The sequence below is a fragment of the Berghia stephanieae genome, chromosome 13 (assembly GCF_034508935.2).
Source record: "Berghia stephanieae isolate SIO BIC M18660-M18661 chromosome 13, UCSD_Bste_1.3, whole genome shotgun sequence".
NCBI lineage: Eukaryota > Metazoa > Mollusca > Gastropoda > Nudibranchia > Aeolidiidae > Berghia > Berghia stephanieae.
This window is the reverse complement of record NC_088372.1, coordinates 16,651,148-16,673,594: the sequence shown is the minus strand read 5'-3', so window position 1 is coordinate 16,673,594 and position 22,447 is coordinate 16,651,148. Positions and strand designations below refer to the sequence as shown.

At 35.7% G+C, this 22,447-nt stretch overlaps 1 protein-coding gene across 3 annotated transcripts in view; it reads left to right on the top strand.

Annotated features, from left to right (window-relative positions):
- The first annotated feature begins 1,014 nt into the window (after window positions 1-1,014).
- Window positions 1,015-22,447, top strand: part of LOC144959115 (uncharacterized) — a 41,016-nt gene continuing 19,583 nt past the window's right edge. Inside the window, exons 1-4 of one of the 3 annotated variants that reach the window (XM_078891540.1) lie at window positions 1,015-1,529; window positions 6,567-6,688; window positions 10,621-10,709; window positions 16,447-16,551. In XM_078891540.1, coding sequence (XP_078747666.1) covers window positions 6,647-6,688; window positions 10,621-10,709; window positions 16,447-16,551 — 236 coding nt within the window. In that variant the 5' untranslated portion in view covers window positions 1,015-1,529; window positions 6,567-6,646. The remainder of the gene's footprint in view (window positions 1,530-6,566; window positions 6,689-10,620; window positions 10,710-16,446; window positions 16,552-22,447) is intronic. The other 2 variants (XM_078891541.1, XM_078891542.1) reach the window with 2 other exon arrangements.

Genomic DNA, 22,447 nt, shown 5'->3' with positions numbered 1-22,447 from the left:
TAGAACGAAGATGACGTCACTCATGTCTTTGTTATTGTTTGTTTTTTGTTTTGTTTTTTGTTTGTTTGTTTGTTTGTTTTGTTGTTTTTTTTTTGTTTTTGTTTTTTTGCCATCCACGTTTATGAGTAGTTCTCACTAAACTGTATGAGCCGCATTATACAAGTTCATGGTTACACATGGTTTTGTGTGTTGCTCTGTTATACTTTTGGATGGCAATGTTGTGAGCTTCTTAGCAAAGCGCATAATATCTATAGAAATAACGGAATTGACGCCACTCAGCTCTTTGATATCGTTTCTAGCCAACCGTTTATACGAGTAGTTTTCACTAAATCTCATTAATCAGGCAAAAAAGGCTCACTATTACATATAGTTTTATGTGTTGGTACTTTGTATGGCGGGTGTTATGAGTATTTTGACTAAATGCACAGCATCCATATTTTTGTGGATCTGCTCCTTTAAGATTTAACACGCTTGCACATGAATTGTGAGAACAACTTTAAAGGACGTGGTTCCGGATGACAGCATACATAGAGCTTTTGATATTCGTTAGGGTTGCACGTTTGGCTGTTTTAATGCCAAAAATGTTTTTTCTTTTCCTTTTTTTAATTTTTTTTTTTTAATCTTTTCTTAACTGTAGTTTGTGCTTTCTTTCAATATGTTTGAAATGTGTATTATTTGATATGATATAATGTTTGTTTTAGAAATGTGTTTATATCAAGTTGACTTAATCTGTGATAAAAAATTCAACACTAATATATATAATAATAATACCTACAATATGTGTAGTATGAATTATCCAACGAAAGAGAGTTATGGGATAAGCTGTACCTTTAACAGATAGGGGACCCAAAGTCGTTTTGCAAAACGTTAGTGTACACGGATGATATCATTGTAATTGTTTAATGTTATGAATTTAAGCATTTTCCCAACACCAGTTTGAATTTTCAAATTGCTTATTAGACAAGCCAAATTTTGGTATTGTATTCACAAACTATCTGCAATACGAAATAAAACGAGCTTTTTTTCCCCAAGCCCACGAATCATGACATCGCCTATAATTATCGTACAATAAAAAGAAGGGACACGAACTTCAATTCAATTGTTGTTGTTATTCAGGACCACGCATATATATTTTTAGAGAAGCTGTTGGTTTATCATACAGTTAGTTATAAGACTCCAAAGCAAATTATTCTTTTTCACAACAAGGAAACGAACACGAAGAAGATACAATTTGCTAATTTATTTATTTAAACGTATGTGCACAACTGAATAATACAGCTGGTTATATTGACAGTGATAAATAATTGATGACATGTGATCTTCGACTGTTTTGAATTACCCAGAAATATCATCAGTTTGCCTATTAACTTAAATTTACTCTTTGGCAGAGACATTGCAATGACAAATTGAATTCATCGCTTTTTGATAGTCTAAGTCTCTGTCAAGTTTTCCAGTTCAACATTTTGAAAGCTTGTCTGTCATTTTAATCAAAGGATTTCTGAAGTGTTGGAACGATTTATCTGTCCAAGGTAAGCATAAAATAACATAGCAGGTTTTCAAGACCTACTTGTTTCATTGGAGTATCTAGTATTTTTCTTATGTACGAGTATTTTCGTTTCCGATCTTATTTTTTTTTTGTCTTGGGGACATGGTGATATAATTTAGAATAAAATTGACGCCACTCATCTCTTTGTTATTGTTTTTAGCCTGCCATTTTAATGAGTACTTCTCACTAAATCTGTCTGATATAGATAGTTCGAAGATGACGTCACTCATGTCTGTGTTATTGTTTTTGCCATCCGCGTTTATGAGTACTTCTCACTAAACTGTATTAACCAGACTATAAACCTTCAAGGTTACACACAATTTGTGTGTTGGCCAGTTTTACTTCCGGATGGCAATGTTATGAGCTTCTTAGCCAAGCGCATACTATCTATATCAACCTGACTAAACGTTTGAGATTACACATTGTTGTGTGTGTTTGGTTGATACGTTTTATCCCGCCAGCTGGGAGTTGTTTTAAAAAAAATAAAAGCATAGCATCAATAGGATTCAATAGTCGTAACGTCACTTCCTTCCTAATGACGCATGGTAACTTAGTATCACTGACTCTAAAGTATCGGAACAATGGCGGACCCCCGTATGAAATATTTCCCCGGCGAGCATAAAAGCGTATCCAGAGGGGAAAAACACATAAATTTGATCAAGTTTTGACTTTTATATATTCTAATCACAAGGCATATGAAAAGCTCTAGCCAGGATGAAGAATAAAAAGTAATGATTTTCTTTGTTGAGAACCAAGATGGCCGCCGTTGCCGGGCGGCGTGAGATCAAACTATTGAATTCTATTACCGGCGGCTTCAAACCATGTGTCGGATGTGTACGTCCGTAGCCATCGTAAAGTTATAGCCTGACACTGATCAAAAATGACGTCAAAAGACAAGTCTTTGGCCACAAAAGAAAACAAATCGTGAGTCTTATTCAATAGGTCAACCAATGGAATCATTTGTTCCCCTGAGCTCTACTAACGACAACTCACTAGGCAGCGCAAAAACCTAAAAAAAAATGACGTCAAACTATCAGTTCTAGTGGATTCTTGTGTCAGGCCGTAGCCATCGTTAACATAATATGACACTAGAACCCTCTAGGACTGGCAGTTTGACGTCATTTTTTAGGTTTGTGTAGCGTCTTGTGAGTTGTCGTAAGTAGAGCTCATTTCAAATATTAAAAAATCCATTAAACGCTATATAAATGATGTTGACGATGTAGATCTTTTATACGAGAAATTTTGTATAAATAAAATAACTAAAATATTAAATGACCAGTATCATCCACTAAGACCATCAATTATTATGTCAGAAAGAAGTGGTCGCCCTTTCTCTATTTCAACGAAAACAGAGAGACACCGAAAATCTTTTCTGCCGTCCAGTATTAGGCTTTATAACAACAAGCAATAATCATTTTATATAATTCTTTCTCATTTTTACTTTTTAAAAATATAAATATTAATTTATTAATTTATTTGTTTTGCAATCTTTTCAATTTTCAATTATAAGTGACTATAAGTGACAGTTTTAACTATTTTACAGTGTTGAAATTATTTATATTATAAAGCGCAGCTTTTTTATATATATATATATATACATCCTATTTCCATTGTATTTTTATCTTATGTGTAAATTATAACACGTCTGTACAAAAAATTTCCTTTTTGGGATGCAATAAAGTATTATTATTATTATTATTATTATTATTATTATGGAAACGAGTTATTTCATTGTTTGAACTATTGAATACAACTCCCGATTTGATTTCTTTTGTGGCAAAAGACTGGCATTTGACGTCATTTTTTGGTCAGTGTCAGGCTATAGATAGAATGCGCTTGGCCAAGGAGTTCACAACATTGCCATCCGGAAGTATAACGGACCAACACACAGACTCTGTGTAACCATGAACTCTTATAGTCTGGTTAATACAGTTGAGTGAGAACAACTCACAAACGCGGATGGCAAAAACAATAACAAAGGCCTGAGTGACGTCATCTTCGAACTATCTATAAGTTAACGATGGCTACTGTGGCAGGCTATAACCATATGATGGCTACGGTCATGCTATAATATAACGATGGCTATGGTCACAGAGCTAACACGGGATTGAATGATGATGACGTCTTCCCCGAAACATCAATCGGCTCCGTAAGTTATGAGTATTTATCACACTATTTTGACACAATGTGGAGGGAATTAACCAGTAGATTTTTGACCAATCAAAACATGGAATTTGTGAGGCATCTTCACACGGACAAACGTATTAGTTGTTTATAAACAATAACGTGAATGAAATCGATCTCTCTCTCTCTCTCTCTCTCTCTCTCTCTCTCTATATATATATATATATATATATATATATATATATATATATATATATATATACCGCCAGATGGGTGACTAGTTATCACACGATTTTCTCGATCATATGGTAAATGTTTAAGTTTACATATAGAATTTTGTGGGTTTTTTTGTTTGTTTTTTTTTTGGATCAAGCGGTAGATCAGTGGGTATTTTACATATATACACATGGCATCGATAGTAAAACCTGCAAAGTTCAATATGTTACCCAATCACTGCCATTGTTCACATTATGACGACTGTCTGAGAGGCTTGGTTATCTATGTGTCTATTGCATCGGGACATGCCAAATTTGTGAATGACTCTCAGGACCTGTGAGGGATGACCATGGCCTTCGTAAACTCATGGTCTGATACTGACCAACAAATGATGTTGGCCACAAAAGAAAACAAATCGTGAGATGCATTCAACAGTTCAACCAATGGGAATCACTTGTTTCCTTGATCACTACTAAAGACAACTCACTGGGCGGTCCACAAACCTAAAAATGACGTCAAAATATGGGTCTCAGTGAGTTTTTGTATCGGTCTCTATAAGTAAACGATGGCTACCGCCTGACTGCTTCGGGTGACTGGCAAGTATTAAAGACGGTTATACTCTCAGTTTTTTTTTTTTTTTTGTTTGTATGTTTTTAAAAAAAATGTTTTGAGGAGATATCCTTCTAACTAACCAGTAGATTTTTGACCAATCAATGCGTGATAATTGTAACACACCCACAAGCCGCTCGGAAAATATATAGATGGGACGAAATTGACGCTACTGAGTTCTTTGTTATTGTTTTTAGACAGCCATTTAATTGTTAGTACTCACTATATTCCTCCAATTAGACTATAAACGTTTAATAAATTTGCACATAGTTTTGTGTTTTTGGAATGTTATATCCTGTTGTCGCATGTTTTGAGCCTATTATCTGAAACGTATAGATAGTATGCGCTTGGCTAAGAAGCTCATAAAATTGCCATCCGGAAGTATAACGGACCATACACAAAACTGTGTGTATCCATGAACGTTTATAGTCGGGTTAATACAGTTCAGTGAGCATTTCTCATAAACGCGGATGGCAAAAAACAATAACAAAGACCTGAGTGACGTCATCTTCGAACTATCTATAGATAGTATGCAGATGACGTCACTCAGGCCTTTGTTATTGTTTTTGCCATCCGCGTTTGTGAGTTGTTCTCACTAAACTGTATTAACCTGACTATAAAAGTTCATGGTTACACAGAGTTTGTGTGTTGGTCCGTTATACTTCCGGATGGCAATGTTGTGAACTCCTTGGCCAAGCGCATTCTATCTATAGCTTCAATAGCTGTTTGTGTTTACAAATAATAGGATGAAGGAAGTTAATATCGCTTCTCTCTTTGTTAACGTTTTACGACCGCTGGTTGTGTTTTCCGATTGTGTAGATTCACGCGGATCAGATTTTAACACATTTCTATCCTTTCCCGTGGTGGTAGGAGATGTAAGGTATGGAGAACTATAGTCTGCATTTTACTTAGACGCATACAATACTGTGTTCTTAGCATAGTTTAGGACTGACTGGCGCCGTATCGTTAACATAATATAGCCTGACACAAGAACCGATCGTTAACATAATATAGCCTGACACAAGAACCGTGGCCTTCGTAAAGTTATGGCCTGACACTGACCAAAAAATGACGTCAAAATGCCAGTCTTTTGCCACAAAAGAAAACAAATCGTGAGTTGTATTCAATAGTTCAACCAATGAAATAACATGTTTCCATGAGCTCTACTAACGACAACTCACTAGGCGGTGCAAAAACCAAATAATGAAGTCAAACTGCCAGTCCTTTTGGATTTCAGTATCAGGCTATAACATAACGATGGCTACGCAAAACCGTAGCCATCGGCAAAAACCCAGTATGACTGATATTTTGACGTCATTTTTTAGGTTTTTGCTCATTCTAGTTAGCAGTTGTCGTTAGTCGAGCACAAGGAAACGAGTGATTCTATTGGTTGATCTATTGAATACAACTCACGATCTATTTTCTTTTGTAACCATTGACTGGTTTTTTGACGTAATTTATTGGTCAGTGTCAGGCTATAAGATAACTGTGGCGACACTGGGGCTCGGTTATGCTCCCTTCCACTCATTGTCATTGTTTTGTATGATTGGCGGTCAACACTTGTAAGTGTTTTACTTAATAGTATACCAAGTGATAATAAGAATAAATATTTAGATAACTATGTAATGTAATTGCTAAACGTGTGTGTTGGTTGGGGGGAAGAAGGGGGTTGAACGTCTGTGTTGCTATGTGGTATGACACTCGACTTTGGACCGGAAGGTCCAGGGTTTGAATCCCGCTGTGATCGGCGCATAGTTAAGTCATTTGGAAAGACTGTCGACTCGCATTCTCTCACCGCACTTTGGTAAGAAAGAAGAAATGAGTAATTTGTCGCTAACAGCGTTATTTCTGTCGGAGAAAAATGTAATATCGCCCAACAGATTACAATCTATATGTTGCTGTTTGCTAGGGACCCCCCTGAGAAACGCTTTGAGCACGTTTATTGAATATTATTGCGCCATATAGATGTTCTAGTTTGTGTGTGTGTGTGTGTGCATGTGTAAGTATGTGTGTATGTGTGTGTGTGTGTGTTGCAAAGTTAACACGGTTTGCCACTGTTTATATTTTTCAGCTCCTCACAACACAACTCAATAAAGATTTTGGAAAGATTCCAATCCCAGCCGTTTATTGATCGGAACAAACTTCACCAAGATGGCTCTTTTACAGGAGTACTCCAGTGGTCACCGCTGCTTTGTAAGAATATAACCTTTTTTCTGATAAGAACCCTTTAGTAACATCTTGTGGCCACAGTCTACCATAAATCCAAAAAAAGGGAGAGAATGCACCCTGCCATGCTAGATATTCTTGAATGTATGAAAGGAACGACATAGACGTAACTCAGCTCTTTGTTTTTGTTTTTAGACATCCAATTTGAATATTAGTTTTCTCTAAATTATCTCAATCAGGCTATAATCGTTTAAGATTACAGATAATTTTGTGGGTTGGTACGTCATGTCCGACTGGTGAATGCTGTGAGTATTTTACCTAAACGTATATAGCACCACTTGGTTTTGCCACACCACGAGAGCCGGCCATATTCAGGTTTCTTTTCCAAGGAGTCGTCGATCAAATGAGTCGTGGATGCAAACGATTAGATATATATTCTTTAAATAAGGTTAAGGGATCAAAATTGTTCCGTACAGCCCATGTTAAATTTTTACCAACAAGCAGAAAAAAGCTAGAAAAAGTCCAACGTCGGATGGCCAGATTTGTCAGTGGAAACTATGAGCGGGATATGAGCTTAACTCAGCTCATAAACGATCTCCAATGGAAACCGCTACATGAAAGACGTTCTATCACCAAACTCCTCATATTCCAGAAAGTACAAAACGGAACACTCGACATTCAAACGGAACACCAATAAAACAAGAAACTCAGCATTTAATTTTGAAATCCTCACTCAAGAACTAACCATCATCTTTACTCTTTTTTCCCCTCCACCATCCGACTTTGGAACTCCCTACCAACCAATTGTAAACAAGCCCTTTCTACTGATGACTTCAAAAAATCGCTCCCTGCTTCTCTCTAAAACCCCTGTTACTGAAAAATCGGCCATACAATCTTCGGCCTGAAGATTTGGCCTTAATAGAAAAAAGAAGAAGAAGAAGAAAAAGAAGAAGAAGAAGAAGAAGAAGAAGAAGAAGAAGAAGAAGAAGAAGAAGAAGAAGAAGAAGAAGAAGAAGAAGAAGAAGAAGAAGAAGAGAGTTACTGGCAAATTCAACAATTTTAAAGCTATTTTTTTTTTCAGACTGATAAACGAGAAACTATTGGGTTTTTTTAAATCAAGGGTAATTTTAACAACCCTTAGACTGAAAGAATTATAAAATCTGCTAGGACGTAATGCTCGGTCATTTGACGTTGGGAATCGCAATTTGACCGCCCTGTTGTCAGATAAATTTGCGCGCACCTACATATTTTATTACCGAGGCAATGTTGATCGTTGATGGCTGAGAATAGTCCTCCTAATCTATGTTAATACGCTTCATTAGTTATGACGGCCCTTCCCTCGTATTGGCGCATAGTAACAGTAACTGGCTCTAAACTATCGGAACAATGGCGGACGGCCTTATGAGATATTTCTCCGACGAGCATAAAAGTGGATCCAGAGGAGAAAAAAAACCCATTATAAATGTGATCATGTTTAGACTTTTATACATTCTGATCACATGACGTATGAAAAGTTCTAGCCAGCATGAAGAATAAAAAGGACCGATTTTCTTTGTTTAGAACCATGTTGCTCCCAGTTGCTGGGCGGACGTGACATCAGACTATTGAATCCAATTTCCACAACACACTAGTATCATAATTTATATAGATGAGAGCCTGTTCGTAATAGTTTTATTTCTCTGCAAACATTGCAGTCAGGTTCTCCACTAGTTTCTTAGTGCGGCTATGTGGTTTTGTGGTATGACACTCGCTTTCGGATAGGAAGGTTCTGGGTTCGAGCCTCGCTCGGCGCATAGTTGAGTCCTTGGAGAAGGCTCTTTACTCGCATTCTCTAATCGTACTCAGAAGTAAAATGAGTACCAAGCCATTTGTCCGAAAAAATTGTAATATCGCCTAACAGGCGTCATGTCCCGTCCTAAATGTTAAATGTTGCTGTTGGCCAGGGATACCTAGCTTGTAAAGCGCTTTGAGCACGTTTAGTGGATATTGCGCTGTATAAAATTTCAAGCTCAATTTTTTAGTTTCTTGATCAAATTATTGTTTTAATTCCTTTATTAAATACGCTGCTTGTTTATGAAAATTGTTAACATACCCATGGGTCAAGTGGTCCAAAATGACCTAATGAGTGTAGTTGGATGTTTCGAAAAAGTTGTTTTATTATTTTGGTCATTTTAACACACCAAATAAAAAGAAGAAGATGGCGTTGGCTGGGTCATGTGACCAGAATGGAAAAAGGGTCACTTCCCAAGATAGCCTTGTACTGCACAGCAGATGGGAAGAGAATGCGGGGAAGACCCTAAGAGACCTGGCGAAGGACCATGGAGAAAGAATTAAAGGAATACAGCCACCGCAAAAGCAGCCGATCGCAAAAAATGGAGATGTCTGGTGGATACCCTATGTGCCTCAAGGCCCGATGAGAATTAAATCCTAAATCATTTTAACACATTTTGCAATGTGATCCATGACCCAAGCACATGAAAAATTGACGTAGATCGTTCCGCCCCGAGAGCCTTGAAAGTGTGCAAAACATTACTTTCTTTATGAAGAATATAGTGTCAATAGGAAACAAATGTGTGATGCCAGAAAAATAAACAAACACTGGCTCCAATCTCATGGGAATTGCAAATTCACTCTTCGGAGGACTCAATACAAATCTTATGTAAACGAGCTTCTGGTTTGAGACTGAGAGCATCATATTTTCTAGTCTAAATACATGCTAGTCGACGATAAACATCATCAATCCTCGCTCTTTTACATCCAGTAATACTTATAATCTGTCTATAGATAGTTCGAAGAGGACGTCACTAAGGTCTTTGTTATTGGTTTTTTGGGGTTTTGTTTTTTTTTTTGCCATCCGCGTTTATGAGTAATTCTCACTAAATTGTATTAACCAGACTATAAACGATCATTGTTACACACAGTTCTGTGTGTTGGCCAGTTATACTTTCGGATGGCAATGTTGTGAACTTATTAGCCAAGTGCATACTATCAATACATCCTGCTACGTTAAAATTTATGTATCCTTATGACTCAATATGTAACCAATCAATTCATTATTGACAGTCCTCCGAAAAACTGGTTACATAAGATACACTTCCAAGGATTCTGGAATCGGAAAAGTATAAAGTGTGGCATCACGACTTTACTTCCATATTTATTTATATCTCCTTCTGGGGAGACAACAAAAAAAATGATGATAAAGCGCATCTGTCATGTACGCAAATGGATGATGTTGAAATGGTGGTATCTACTCACAAAACCTTATGAGCTGATGTGGAAACACCCCGCCCCCCCCCCCCCCCCCCAAAAAAAAAAAAGGCCGAAAGAATTTATGAAATCACCGTTTGTTGATTATCGTCGTCTTCATTATCTATATCACCAAATTAGTCAAAGTCATCAATCAGAAGACAGAATTTGGTAATAAATGAATCCACTTAATGGGTACCCACTCGTTAATCCGATATCATGCCGGGGGAAAAAACAAGACAAAGGGTAATTTAGTGTGAAGACGAAAATGATCAAAATTAGAGAATTTGTATTATTATTATTTTTAAAAATATTTTTTCGTTTTAAAGAGAATCCTGTCAACTCAACAAAATCATTGGTTTTAGCTCAGGTTTGCGTTTAAGTAAAACACTGTCAACATCCGCCAGACTGATATAACGAAAGAACACACCAAACTATGTATTAAACGTTTAAAGCCTGATTGATATAATTTAGTGGGAACTAATCATTCAAATGGATGTCTAAAAACAATCACAAAGATCTGAATGAAGTCAATTTCTCTCCTTTCATAATAAAGCTGGAAACTAAATTTTAAACCTAAATTTCATACCCTTTTGAAGCTCATGAAAGCTTTGTATAGTAGCGTTTACAGAGCGCTTAGTGGATATTGCTCTTGATAAATCCTCAAGTCTTGTTTTTCCTACCCCCCCCCCAAACCTCCCATTATATTTCAGGGCACCACTATTGTGTTTCTATTGTTGGTCATCGTTGCCTTAGTGGGTTATGTAGCTGTCAAAGAATCACAAGAGAAAGACCCAGAAAAGTAAATATCTTTTTTTCTGTTATCACAGGCTTATTTATCTGTCTTAATAGATATGAATACTTGAATCCCAATATTTGATATTGATTACACGGAAATTGGTAAATTGATAATCATCGTCGTCAAAAAAAAAAGGTACAATAATCGCAGCAACCTTGACATTTCTCTGGAGCTTATTAAAATTCTTGGCATCGTATTTGGTCTTATGGTAGTTATTTGTGCTTCCAGAAGCTGTGGTCAGTCAAAAGTAATGTACTAAAAAAGAATAATATTATGAAGCTTCAAAAAACAAAACAAGGAAAAGAAAAACAAAACTAAACTTGGAACGTTTTCGGCTCAAGCACGTCTTCGAAAAACACCAAAATCCATTCAAACGCTAATACTTCGTGTAAGTTTTCGGGCAGATTTTGATTATACGTGAAAAGTAATAGTTTTGATTATTATTTGTTGTTGACTGAAGCAGGGGTTTGAGTCTAAAATGTTTTGTATATAGTAATTTCTTGAAACGGTTATAGACCTAGTACTCATTTTTGTTCAGTACGTTTTACGTAAATGCAAATCAATGTGTTGTAATCGTGGCTTCTAATTTTCATAGAATTGTTGCATAGTGTCAAATTGGACAGAAGTTCTTAGTGGAGTGCCACAAGGCAGCGTCTTAGGTCCAACTCTTTTCGTAATCTTCATTAATGATTTACCAAGTATTTTGTCTAGCTCATGTTCAATGTATGCCGATGATACTAAAGTATACAGAAAGGTAAACAATCTAGAAAATAGAGACAGTCTTCAGTTAGATATTGACAATCTAGTCAACTGGGCAGACGATTGGCAACTGAAGTTCAACGCTGGAAAATGCACAGTGCTACATCTTGGAACGAAAAACAAAATCTTTCACTACGATATGAGACAGCATCACTGTAGCGACAGAACAGCTCTGAATAAGTCAAAACTTGAGAAAGATTTGGGAGTACATGTTGATACTAAATTAAAATTCTCAAAGCATATAGAAACACAAGTTAATAAGGCAAACAGAATCCTTGGACTCATCAATAGATCTTTTACCTATTTAGATGCAGCAACTATGAAAATACTATTTACTGCATTAGTCAGACCCCATCTCGAGTTCAGCAACTCAGTATGGTCACCACAATTTGAGAAAGATAAGAAACTTATTGAAGGCGTGCTTCGCAGAGCAACAAAAGTAATTCCTGGGTTGAAAGATAAGCAATATGAGGATAGACTGAAACGTATTGAAATTCCAAGCATGACATACAGACGAGTACGAGGTGATATGATTGAAACATACAAGTTTACACACAGTTTGTATCAAGTCGAGAGTAAACTTTTCGTGTTTGCAAACAATGGAACCAGAGGTCATAATTACAAGCTGCATAAACCAAGGTGTAACACATCGCTTAGGCAACACTACTTTAATCAACGTGTGATCGACCGCTGGAACAGTCTCCCTGAAACGGTGACCAATGCTCCAAGTGTCAACGCCTTCAAAAATAGCTTAGATAGCCACTTAGCAGATTACATGTTTAGCATAGTTGAACCGCCCATTAAGATCCCATCAAAGGGTTAGACGTATATACAGGTCAAAAGATCTGTTAGGGTTAGGGCCTTCAATTTATCAAAAAGTTTATATATTATAGATACAGGTCAAAAGATCTGTTAGGGCTTTTTATTGACTTTTATCTCGATGAACTGAATGCCAAGATCAGCAAAGGCACAAAACGCCTAATACGCTGGAAAACTATACTATACTATAATAACACTGCATCATGCATTGCATGTTATATATTTTCATTAACTTATATCTTTACTCAGCCCTTAAGCAGTTAACTGCCGTAGTATGGAAAACACGTTTTTTCTAATGGCCAGAAAACTCGTCCTTCAAATATCAATCAATTCAAACGACCCTAATCTTAAACTTTGAATTTCGCAAGATCACAGGATTGAGAGTTTTTGCCAAGATAATGGTCATTTAAATCAATCGATATTTGAAGGACTAGTTTTCTGGCCAAATCTTTAAATACGTGATTTTCCACAATACGGCAGTTAACTGCTTAAATTACCACTTGCATGATGTGAGGAGGAGGAGGAGGAAGAGGAGGAGGAGGAGGATGAGGCCAGGATCTAACAGCACAAAAACGTGTCATATGTTTATGACAATGAATAATTGATTTTTCTTTTCTAACTTTTGAATGACTAATACGAGACGACAAAACTAATTTAACAAAGTCAAACATGATCCCAGGGAAAAGTATACAAGCTTTAAGTTTATTTACTTGAAGCCTTTATATAATCATAACTCCGTATGTTGTATTCACCCATGGAATGTGGCAAAGTCATAGCCTGACATAACACTAACGGAGGCAATAGGGGTGGTAGATACGTCGTGACGTCACAACTTCTACTCTTCTTGTTCCAAAATTATTGGAAGTGTGTATGTAACAAGTCATTCGTATGACTAATAATGAATAGGTTACATGTTCAATCATAAAGTGACGTAGCGATTTTAGTGGCAGAGGGATGTACAGTCAGGTTATCAGGATCCATCATCATGGCTTATCCCTCCTGGACGTGGCGTCCTCAACTGCAACCGAAACAAGCTTCTGTTCTGTGTCATCTTTCCACATTCAGTCACTGGCTTATTCATTCAATCGCTGATGTCTTGCGACCATCTTCTTTTTGGTCTCCCTCTCCCTCTTTTACCCTCCACAATATCTTCTAGAATTGTTTTCTTCAAAGGTGTCATGTCTTTTGATATGTCCACAAAGGCAAGTTTTAGTTTCTGTATCATCTTGATGACATATGGCTTCCCAATGCAGAATTATCAGGATTACGGGACGTAAAAAAAGCGAGGATTGTATAGATAGTATGCGCTTGGCTGAGAAGCTCATAACATTGCCATCCGGAAGTATAACGGACCAACACACAAAACTGTGTGTATCCATGAACGTTTATAGTCGGGTTAATACAGTTCAGTGAGCATAACTCATAAACGCGGATGGCAAAAAACAATAACAAAGACTTGAGTGACGTCATCTGCATACTATCTATATCAGGTGGTCTTTAAAAAAAACGCACGCTGTTTTCTATTGCCAATACAAATGAGCTTGGGGTTGACAAACAACAACGTAACCCTCACTATCAATAACGATTTGATACCTTTCAATGACGAAAACCGTTTAACTTTTCTTAACGTTATCAAACGCTTGAACAAAAAAAGCACAAGACCGAAACTACTGGAGAATCTTCAACCACAAGATAAAAGGAACAGTCAATGCTATGAGTGAGGTCAGCAGATGGCATCGAAAGCAGAAGGCAGTTAGTCAAGTCACATGTTTTAAATATTTACTATGGCTCAAGAGTAGGGGCAGAAAAGTTGTGACGTCACACCTTCTACTCTTCCGGTTCCAAACCTCATTGCACGTAGGTGCATATAAGGTCTTTCAGAGGAATATTAATAAATATATTGCATATTAAATCATATAGTGGCATAACTATTTTAGGAGCAAGATGTATGGGCAGATTCCCTAGGCACTAAATCAAACGCTTATTCTTAGAGCTTTAACCAACAGTCATATGTGACCCACCGTCTCAAAACGGTATAATATCGGGATGAGTTGTGCCCTACTTGTACTTATTTGCAGGTCTGATAACCCAATTCCCTAAGCGCTCATTATTGTATGAGAAATCGCAAAACAAAGTTGCAAAATATTGTCTACATTACAACAATGTTAAACTAGGCGCTTGATCTTGAAGGCAATATCCCCTAAACTTGCTCAAAAGCGCATTACAAAGGATCTCCGACCAACAACAACAATTAACTTGTAAAACGAGAAACAACGCCTGTTAGGCGATATTGAAATTCTTTGCTTCTGACAGAGACAACGCTGTTAACGTCCAGGACTCATTGTACACCCGTCTGTGGTAAGAGAATGTGAATAAATAGTATTTTCCATGGACTCAACTATGAGCGAGCGAGGCTCAAACCCCCTTCCGACCCAAAATCGAATGTCATACCACAAGAACACTTACCGTTTTGAAAGGTAGGGTCAGAGATTAGAAATGTGACAATTTGTGATATCCAACATTAACGTCTATGTGCGGCTATGTTGTGGTATGTGGTATGACACCCGCTTTCGGATCGAATGGTCCTGGGTTCTAGCCTCGCTCGGCACATAGTTTATTCCTTGGAAAAGGCCATTTACTCACATTCTACCACGGTACCAGGTGTAAAACGAGTAATGGGAATTTAACAGCTTTGTCTCTGTCGAGAAAAATACTTGTAATAATATCGCCTAACAGTCGTCATGCCTCGTTCTACATGTTACGCGTTGCTGTTGCTCAGGGACCCTTTGTAATGCGCTTTTGAGCAAGTTTAGTGGGTGTTGCACTATATAAAGGCTGAAGAGTAAACCACCCATAATTAAAGCTGTTTTGAGTTGATGGGTCACATTTTGACGTTAAAAAATCGACTCTTATTTTTTATTACTTTAGTCAATCACAAATATTATATGACCTGCGGTCTGGAAACAGTTTTAAAGATCTGATGAACCATGTGTTAAAAATGGTGAGCATTTATATAGTGCATAAAACACTAAACGTGCTCATAGCGCTTTACAAGGGGGGTCCTTCGCCAACAGCAACACTTACCATGTAGGATGAGACATGCCGCCTGTTATGCAATCACTCGTGCATTTGTAGTTCAAGGGTTCGAGGTTCTTCTCTGAGCTGCTCATATCTGGGACTTTGGAAAAGTCTTTGCACTCACATTCTCTCACCTCATTCAGGTGTAAATTGAACACCTATGTGGACGTTAACAGCGTTGTCTCTGTCGACAAAAAAAACAAAGAAAAAAAGTGAAAATGTCGACTACCAGGCGGTTTTGTCATGACCTAAATGTTAAGTATTGCTGTTTACTTGCATCCCTTTATAAAGCGCGTTGAGCAAGTTTTGTAGGGGTTTTTTTCGTCTGTTTTCTTTTTTTTTTGGGGGGGGGGTTGTTTGTTTTGTTTTTGTTTTTTTATTTGTTTTGTTTTTTTTTTTTGGGGGGTGGGGGGGGGGGGGTTGGGGGAGAGGAGGGGGGGAGGAGGGGGGAGGAGGGGGGGGTAGGGGGGGAGGGGTTGACATCTTGCTAGCTCATTTTGACGTTTATCGCTTTGAGCCGGAGGGCAGGAGGGGGGGCATATGATTCGACCAGGACAATAAAACTAGGGGTTTAATTCTAATATTTATGATGGAGAATTAATACAATGTCTTACATTACATGAAAGAGTAAGACACACAAAAAATCGTATGTATTGTAACGCAACTTTCACTTCGGAGTCCAGACATGATACCGTTTTTAGCCGGATGGTCACATATTATGATACAAATTAACTTGGCCGACGCATACTTATTTGCAGGTCTGACAACACGATTTGTTATGGGCTCATTGTTGTAAAAGTGTAAATACTCTCAAACCGACACACACAAAAATATTGTCCATTACAACAATGGTAAAACAAGCCTATTATTGTGTTCGACCATCAGACCTGCAAATTTGTACACGTTGGTGTATTTGACGAATCTCAAGTAGGAGTACTCTTAATCATAACCAGGACACGACAATTATTTATTTATTTATTTATTTATCCATTTATTTATTTATTTTCATGTTAATATTACTTCACCCTTGGTTTTGTTTACCTTATGAATCGTGCCATTAATTCTGCATTGATTAATTTCCAAGGGAAATCTCTCCGGATCCTTTCAGCATGCGATATAGAAGAGGAGGAAGATTTTGTCCACCTTGTAACAAGAAAAAGCACAGCTTTCTCCCAATAAGACACATTGAGTAAGACGTGGCCCCTAATAATAATATTGTAATAATGATAGCGAGTTAACGAATACGTTTCCAACCTACAGTGAACGACGAACGACGAGGAAGAAGACAGGGATCGGTCCTCAGACTCTGAGGACATATCATCTTCGTTTTCCTCCACGTCGTTCGTTCGTCGATCATTGTAGGGTTTGGGAACGTGATCGTTCACTTGTTAATAATAATAATAATAATAGTAATAATAATAATACTAATAATAATAATAATAATAATAACAATAATAATAACAATAATAATAATAATGATAACATAATAATAATAATATATAATATAATAATAATAAATATAATAATAATAATAATAATATAATATATAATAATAATAATAATAATAATAATAATAATCGTAACCCGCCGTCACAACCCAGTTTTAGTTTGAAGTAGATCAAGTGTCAAACAGTAAATTTAAAGTTAAAATACGTGGAAAAGTGACCTTTTGGGTTTATGATTCCAACTCATTTCAACTCAAGGTTTATTTCTAGGCAATTGCTAATGTAAATCATACATTAACTTCGAATTTCCAATTAATATATTAATTATTAAAGTACAATCAATAATGAACCAAAGCAAACCAAGGAAAAAATAGATACATAAATAAATAAATAAATAAATAAATAAATAAATAAATAAATAAATAAATAAATAAATAAATAAATCACGAGATTTTAAGATAAATGAATAAGTAAGAAAACAATATAATTTTTTAATCGAATAGAATAAAAATGTATCTATATCAAATAAAAAGAGTAATTAAGAAAAAAAAAAAGAAAAAAGAAAAAGAAAAAGAAAACTATATATATATATATATATATATATATATATATATATATATATATTATATATAATATATTATTATATTATTATTATTATACTCAATAAACATATAAATTTAAACCAGGTTTTGATATTTTTATATTACAAGTTACACTTTCGGCATCAATAGCACTTCTTCATAACACTGATTTTAGACGGCGGGCCACAATACATTTTGATCGCACACGTTCATAGATATCACGCAGGCGAGTTACAACAATACGATTCAGTAGTCTGATGTCACGCACCCGGCAACGGCGGTCATCTTGGTTCTAAACAAAGAAAATCATTACTTTTTATTCTTCATGCTGGCTAGAACTTTTTTATTCCCTTTTCATATGCCTTGTGATCAGAATGTCTAAAAGTCAAAACATGATCAAATTTATGTTTTTTTCCCTCTGGATATGCTTTTATGCTCGCCGGAGAAATATTTTATTCGGGCGTCCGCCATTGTTCCGATAGTTTAGAGCCAGTGTTGCTAAGTTACCATGCGTCATTATGAAGGAAGTGACGTTACGACTATTGAATCCTATTAATAATGAGGGGTATTTCTCCATGGTAAAAATACGTATCAGTCATTATATTTCACTCTTTTCTTTCATTGGTTAGTAAATTGAATATAGGATTCTGTCACCGGTTTGGATTTAGTAAACGAGTTATGTTTATCACGCCAATTGACTCACGAGCTTTCGAGTGAGTTATTCCGATTTAATAAATCCAATCCATTGAAAGAATACCTTTATTCCACCCTTCAAAGTAAGTTTCTTATATATTTCCTAACTAATAATTTGTAAAAATGCTTCATACAATTAATTCAAGTTATCTATAGGTAGAGATGATTAAAGCCTTGCCCATAAAAAAAAAACCCTCCGAAACGTCACAGGTGGCTGCTAATTTGGTACTTTTAATGCCAATTCTTTTTAAAACGTCCTGTCTAGTCACTAACCATGGAACTGTGATAAGAAATTCAAAATTTGTATCCACTTCTACGAACAATTATTAGAATATGTGATGCCTCTAAAAGGTTGTCTTTTACTTCGACCATTCTGAATTTTCCAGTTATTTGTTTGTTTATCTGGCACTGGAACATCGTCTGACTGCCTAGACATAATATGGTGGCTATTCTTCGTTTTGTGCACCCTTCTTTCAATTATTATTGATATTCTTGTTTTCGTAATGTTAATTAGCTGTTTAAATCAACGAAGACACGATAGAATTGAATGTAGCCTGTTTAATTTATTAAAGTTTGTAAATGTATTCAAGCCCTGTGTGAGTGAGGTTGTTTTGATTCTTTTAACTCCCACTTAGAATAGAATGATGTGTTCCTTCAAATCAGTTTGACTATCATAATGTTAAAGGCTTGATCTTTATCTAAGGCGATAATTTTATTAATTTTCTGTGTGTGTGTGTGTATGTGTGTGTGTGTGTGTGTGTGTGTGTGTGTGTGTGTGTGTGTGTGTGTGTGTGTGTGGGTGTGGCCGGGGAAGGGGTCGCCATCAGGAGGTAATTCAGCTAGAATAAGTAATTTGTTGTAAATTTGAATGATTAGTTTTTGGATGCATGGCAGTCGTAACTTTGATTCACCATTTATATTTTTCCACTTCTGATTGAATGACATTTTGACCAAAAAAAAGAAAAGTAGGTTGGATTTATATTAATGCAAACGAAAAGATTATTTTTAATTGCTAATCAGCTGTCTTTAACACCTTATTTTAAACCAATAAAATGTTCGCAAATATTCTGTTTAAAGCGTTGAATACATTTTTATTCCACGCATTCAAAGCATTATTCAACGATTACAGCGTATTTACAAAAGAAATGATTAGGTTTTTCAATGGAACGGCTATGTGGTCTAGTGGTATGACACTCGCTTTCGGATCGGAAGGTCATGGGTTCGAGCCTCGCTCGACGCATAGTTGAGTCCTTGGAAAATACTCTTTATTCACATTCTCTCACCGTACTCAGGTGTAAAATGAGTACCTGGCCGTTAACAGCGTTGTCTTTGTCCGAAAAATTGTATTATCTCGTCCTACATGTTAAATGTTGCTGTTGACCAGGGACCTCTTGTAAAGCGCTTTGAGCACGTTAAGTGGATATTGCGCTATATAAAAGCTTAATATGGAATAATATAGGTTTCTTACACACTTGCTTTTTTTGGAACTCCGGACCGGCTGCCCCCTCTGCCTCACAAAAAAAAAAAAAAAACTAAAAATTGTCTGTCATAAGAGCGGACCAAGCCTTTAACAATAATATGATTATCAAATTAATTTGGAGAAACATGACTTCTTTTCAGTGGGAGTTTTTAACTCACTCAATCCTAGAGCGTTTTGCTACTTTTCAAAACTGGAAAAAATGTATTAAAACTGAGCATGTGCGTAGATAGTTTTATTCAACTATCATTAACATGTAAAAACTAAAAACATTAGCTTTGATACTAAGCCTATAATTTGTCTCAGAAAAATTGTAATAATTAAAAGTAGCCCTGGTTATACTACGGATATAGTCGGTGTTAGGGTTGAGTGAGTTAAAAAAAAAAACCCGCATGCGACACATCATAACAACTGACCCCTAGGACAACACCACATTCTGTCTCTCACAGATGCAGCACATTTACAAGAAATATTTCTGGGTTCAACATCTCATAACTGTAACTTAAATTAATCATGATTTTTATCGTTGCTCCACAATTCCGTAAAGTAGGTGAAGGTTCAATGATTCAATGATTCAATGAAATGAAAACAAACAAAATATAGGGACTAGTGGGAACGGTTAAGAAATATTTAAGAAAATTACTTTGAGGGGTCAAATAAGGGTATTCTTTCACGTGTTTTAATTTATTAAATTCGTTGTTTTTTTTATCGCAGAATGACTCACTCGCGAGCTTGTGAGTTATTTTGCGCGATAAAAGTAACTGATTTAATCAATCCAAATCCTCGAAAGACTGCTATATTATTCATCATATACAAATCTCCGTTCATACAATTCCCTGTCTACTAACACCTTCAAATAAGCTAGAGAATCTTGCATTCTTTGTTGAAATATTTATAAAGTAATGCAAGAAAAAAACCCACTTAATTGGGGGTCCCAATAGCTCAATTAGTTCAACACTCGCTTCACGCGCAAAGGGGCCGAGATCGATCCCGGGTGCAGTTTCTAACCCCCCCTGTCCATCCAGTAGTGATTGGGTAGCTGGGTCTGTTAGATCTGGTGGAAAGTACTTTGTGATAGACTAGCGTCCTATCCAAAAAGTAGCAAGCAATTGTTATTGTCCATTCCACGCTATAGAAACAGGAATAAACTCCGGCTCCATGAGCCTAATGGCGCTGAAGGACTACAGCAAAATTAACAAGGGAAACAGTTTTAACCCTCTCCTTACAAGCCTCTACTTACTTTAACACAGACCTGCCAACTCAAATAATTATAAATTCATAATTTTTAGGAGATCAAAATTGTAGTCCTTATAATTAAATTTATAGAGTAACAATTTACTTTCACACGAGGTAAACAACAATGATTTGAAAATCCTAAAAATATTGTAGTTTGGCATCAACTTTCATTTTCAATTCTATCGAAGTTCTAGAATTGGAGCCAATAAATGTCGTAATTTTACGATGGTTTCGTAGTTACAGGCAGGTCTGCAATAACATTCCGAGCCATTTACCCAGTGAGTAATTGCATGCTACCCGTTTGGAAGGACTCTTAATTAATTTTTTTTTTCCAACAGAGCTACCCTATCAATTTTGGGTGGGTAATAATAGGAACAGAAACAAAATCTTGGTTGTACCCTGAATTGAGATCAGTTCCTTTGTTTATGAAGCAACAGCTTTACCCGCTGTGCCATTATCAATGCCACCTGATTTTATGTTGTCTGTAGTTTCTTTTTTTTTCCTGCTCCTTTTTATTCTTGTTCAAGTATTATTGTGTGTGTGTATGTGTGTTTGTTAATGTGATTGTGTGTGTGTTAATGTGTGTGTGAGTGTATGTGTTAATGTGTGTGTGTGTGTTTAACTTTGCTTGTGCTTTTCTTCAATTAAAAACTATGTTGCAATCATATTATCCAAAGGGCTTGCAATAACATTAACCAACTTTTAAGGGCTTTATATAGAGAGAAAAGATTACTAAGTGAGCAAATGTGACTCATATAGAAGGGAAAACATAATTTGTGTCACATTTACTCACATTCTCTTTCTCTCTATTTTATTTGCTCATTTAGACATTTCTAATTTCTGGGGGGTTTTTTGGGCTTTACGTGAATTTGTAGGCTACTCATTTGCACACTCTTAAAATAAACTCATTACGAAATGTACAGCTGGATAGGTAAGTCATGTGTCTACGTTTTTTAAATGGATAACGTTCAATCATTATATATAACATCTTTTATCTTCATTTTATTGGATATTACTCGTCTCTTCTTATGGTATGGGGTATGCTATTGGACATTATTATTATCAATGCTATTAATGATACTATTATCATTATTGTTATTATTATTATTATTATTATTATTATTATTATTATTATTATTATTATTATTATTATTATTATTATTATTATTATTATTATTATTATTATTAATCATCATCATCATCATCATCATCAACATCATCATCATCGTCATCATCATCATCATCATCATCATCATCATCATCTCATCATCATCATCATTTTCATTATTATCATTATTATTAATAATAATAATAATAATTATTATTATTATTATTATTATTATTATTATTATTATTATTATTATTATTATTATTATTATTATTATTATTATTATTATTATTATTATTATTATTATCATCATCATTATTATTATCATCATCATCATCATCATCATCATCATCATGATCATCATCATCATCATCATCATCATCATCATCATCATCATCATCATCATCATCATCTTTATTACCATTATTATTATTACTAATTACTTATCTTGACTGTGGATTGAAGCTTCAGAATATGTTTCAATGTTTTTATGTAGATTAAATGTTATAATTATCTTCTCCCCTCCCCCCTTTCAGTCTCTTTTA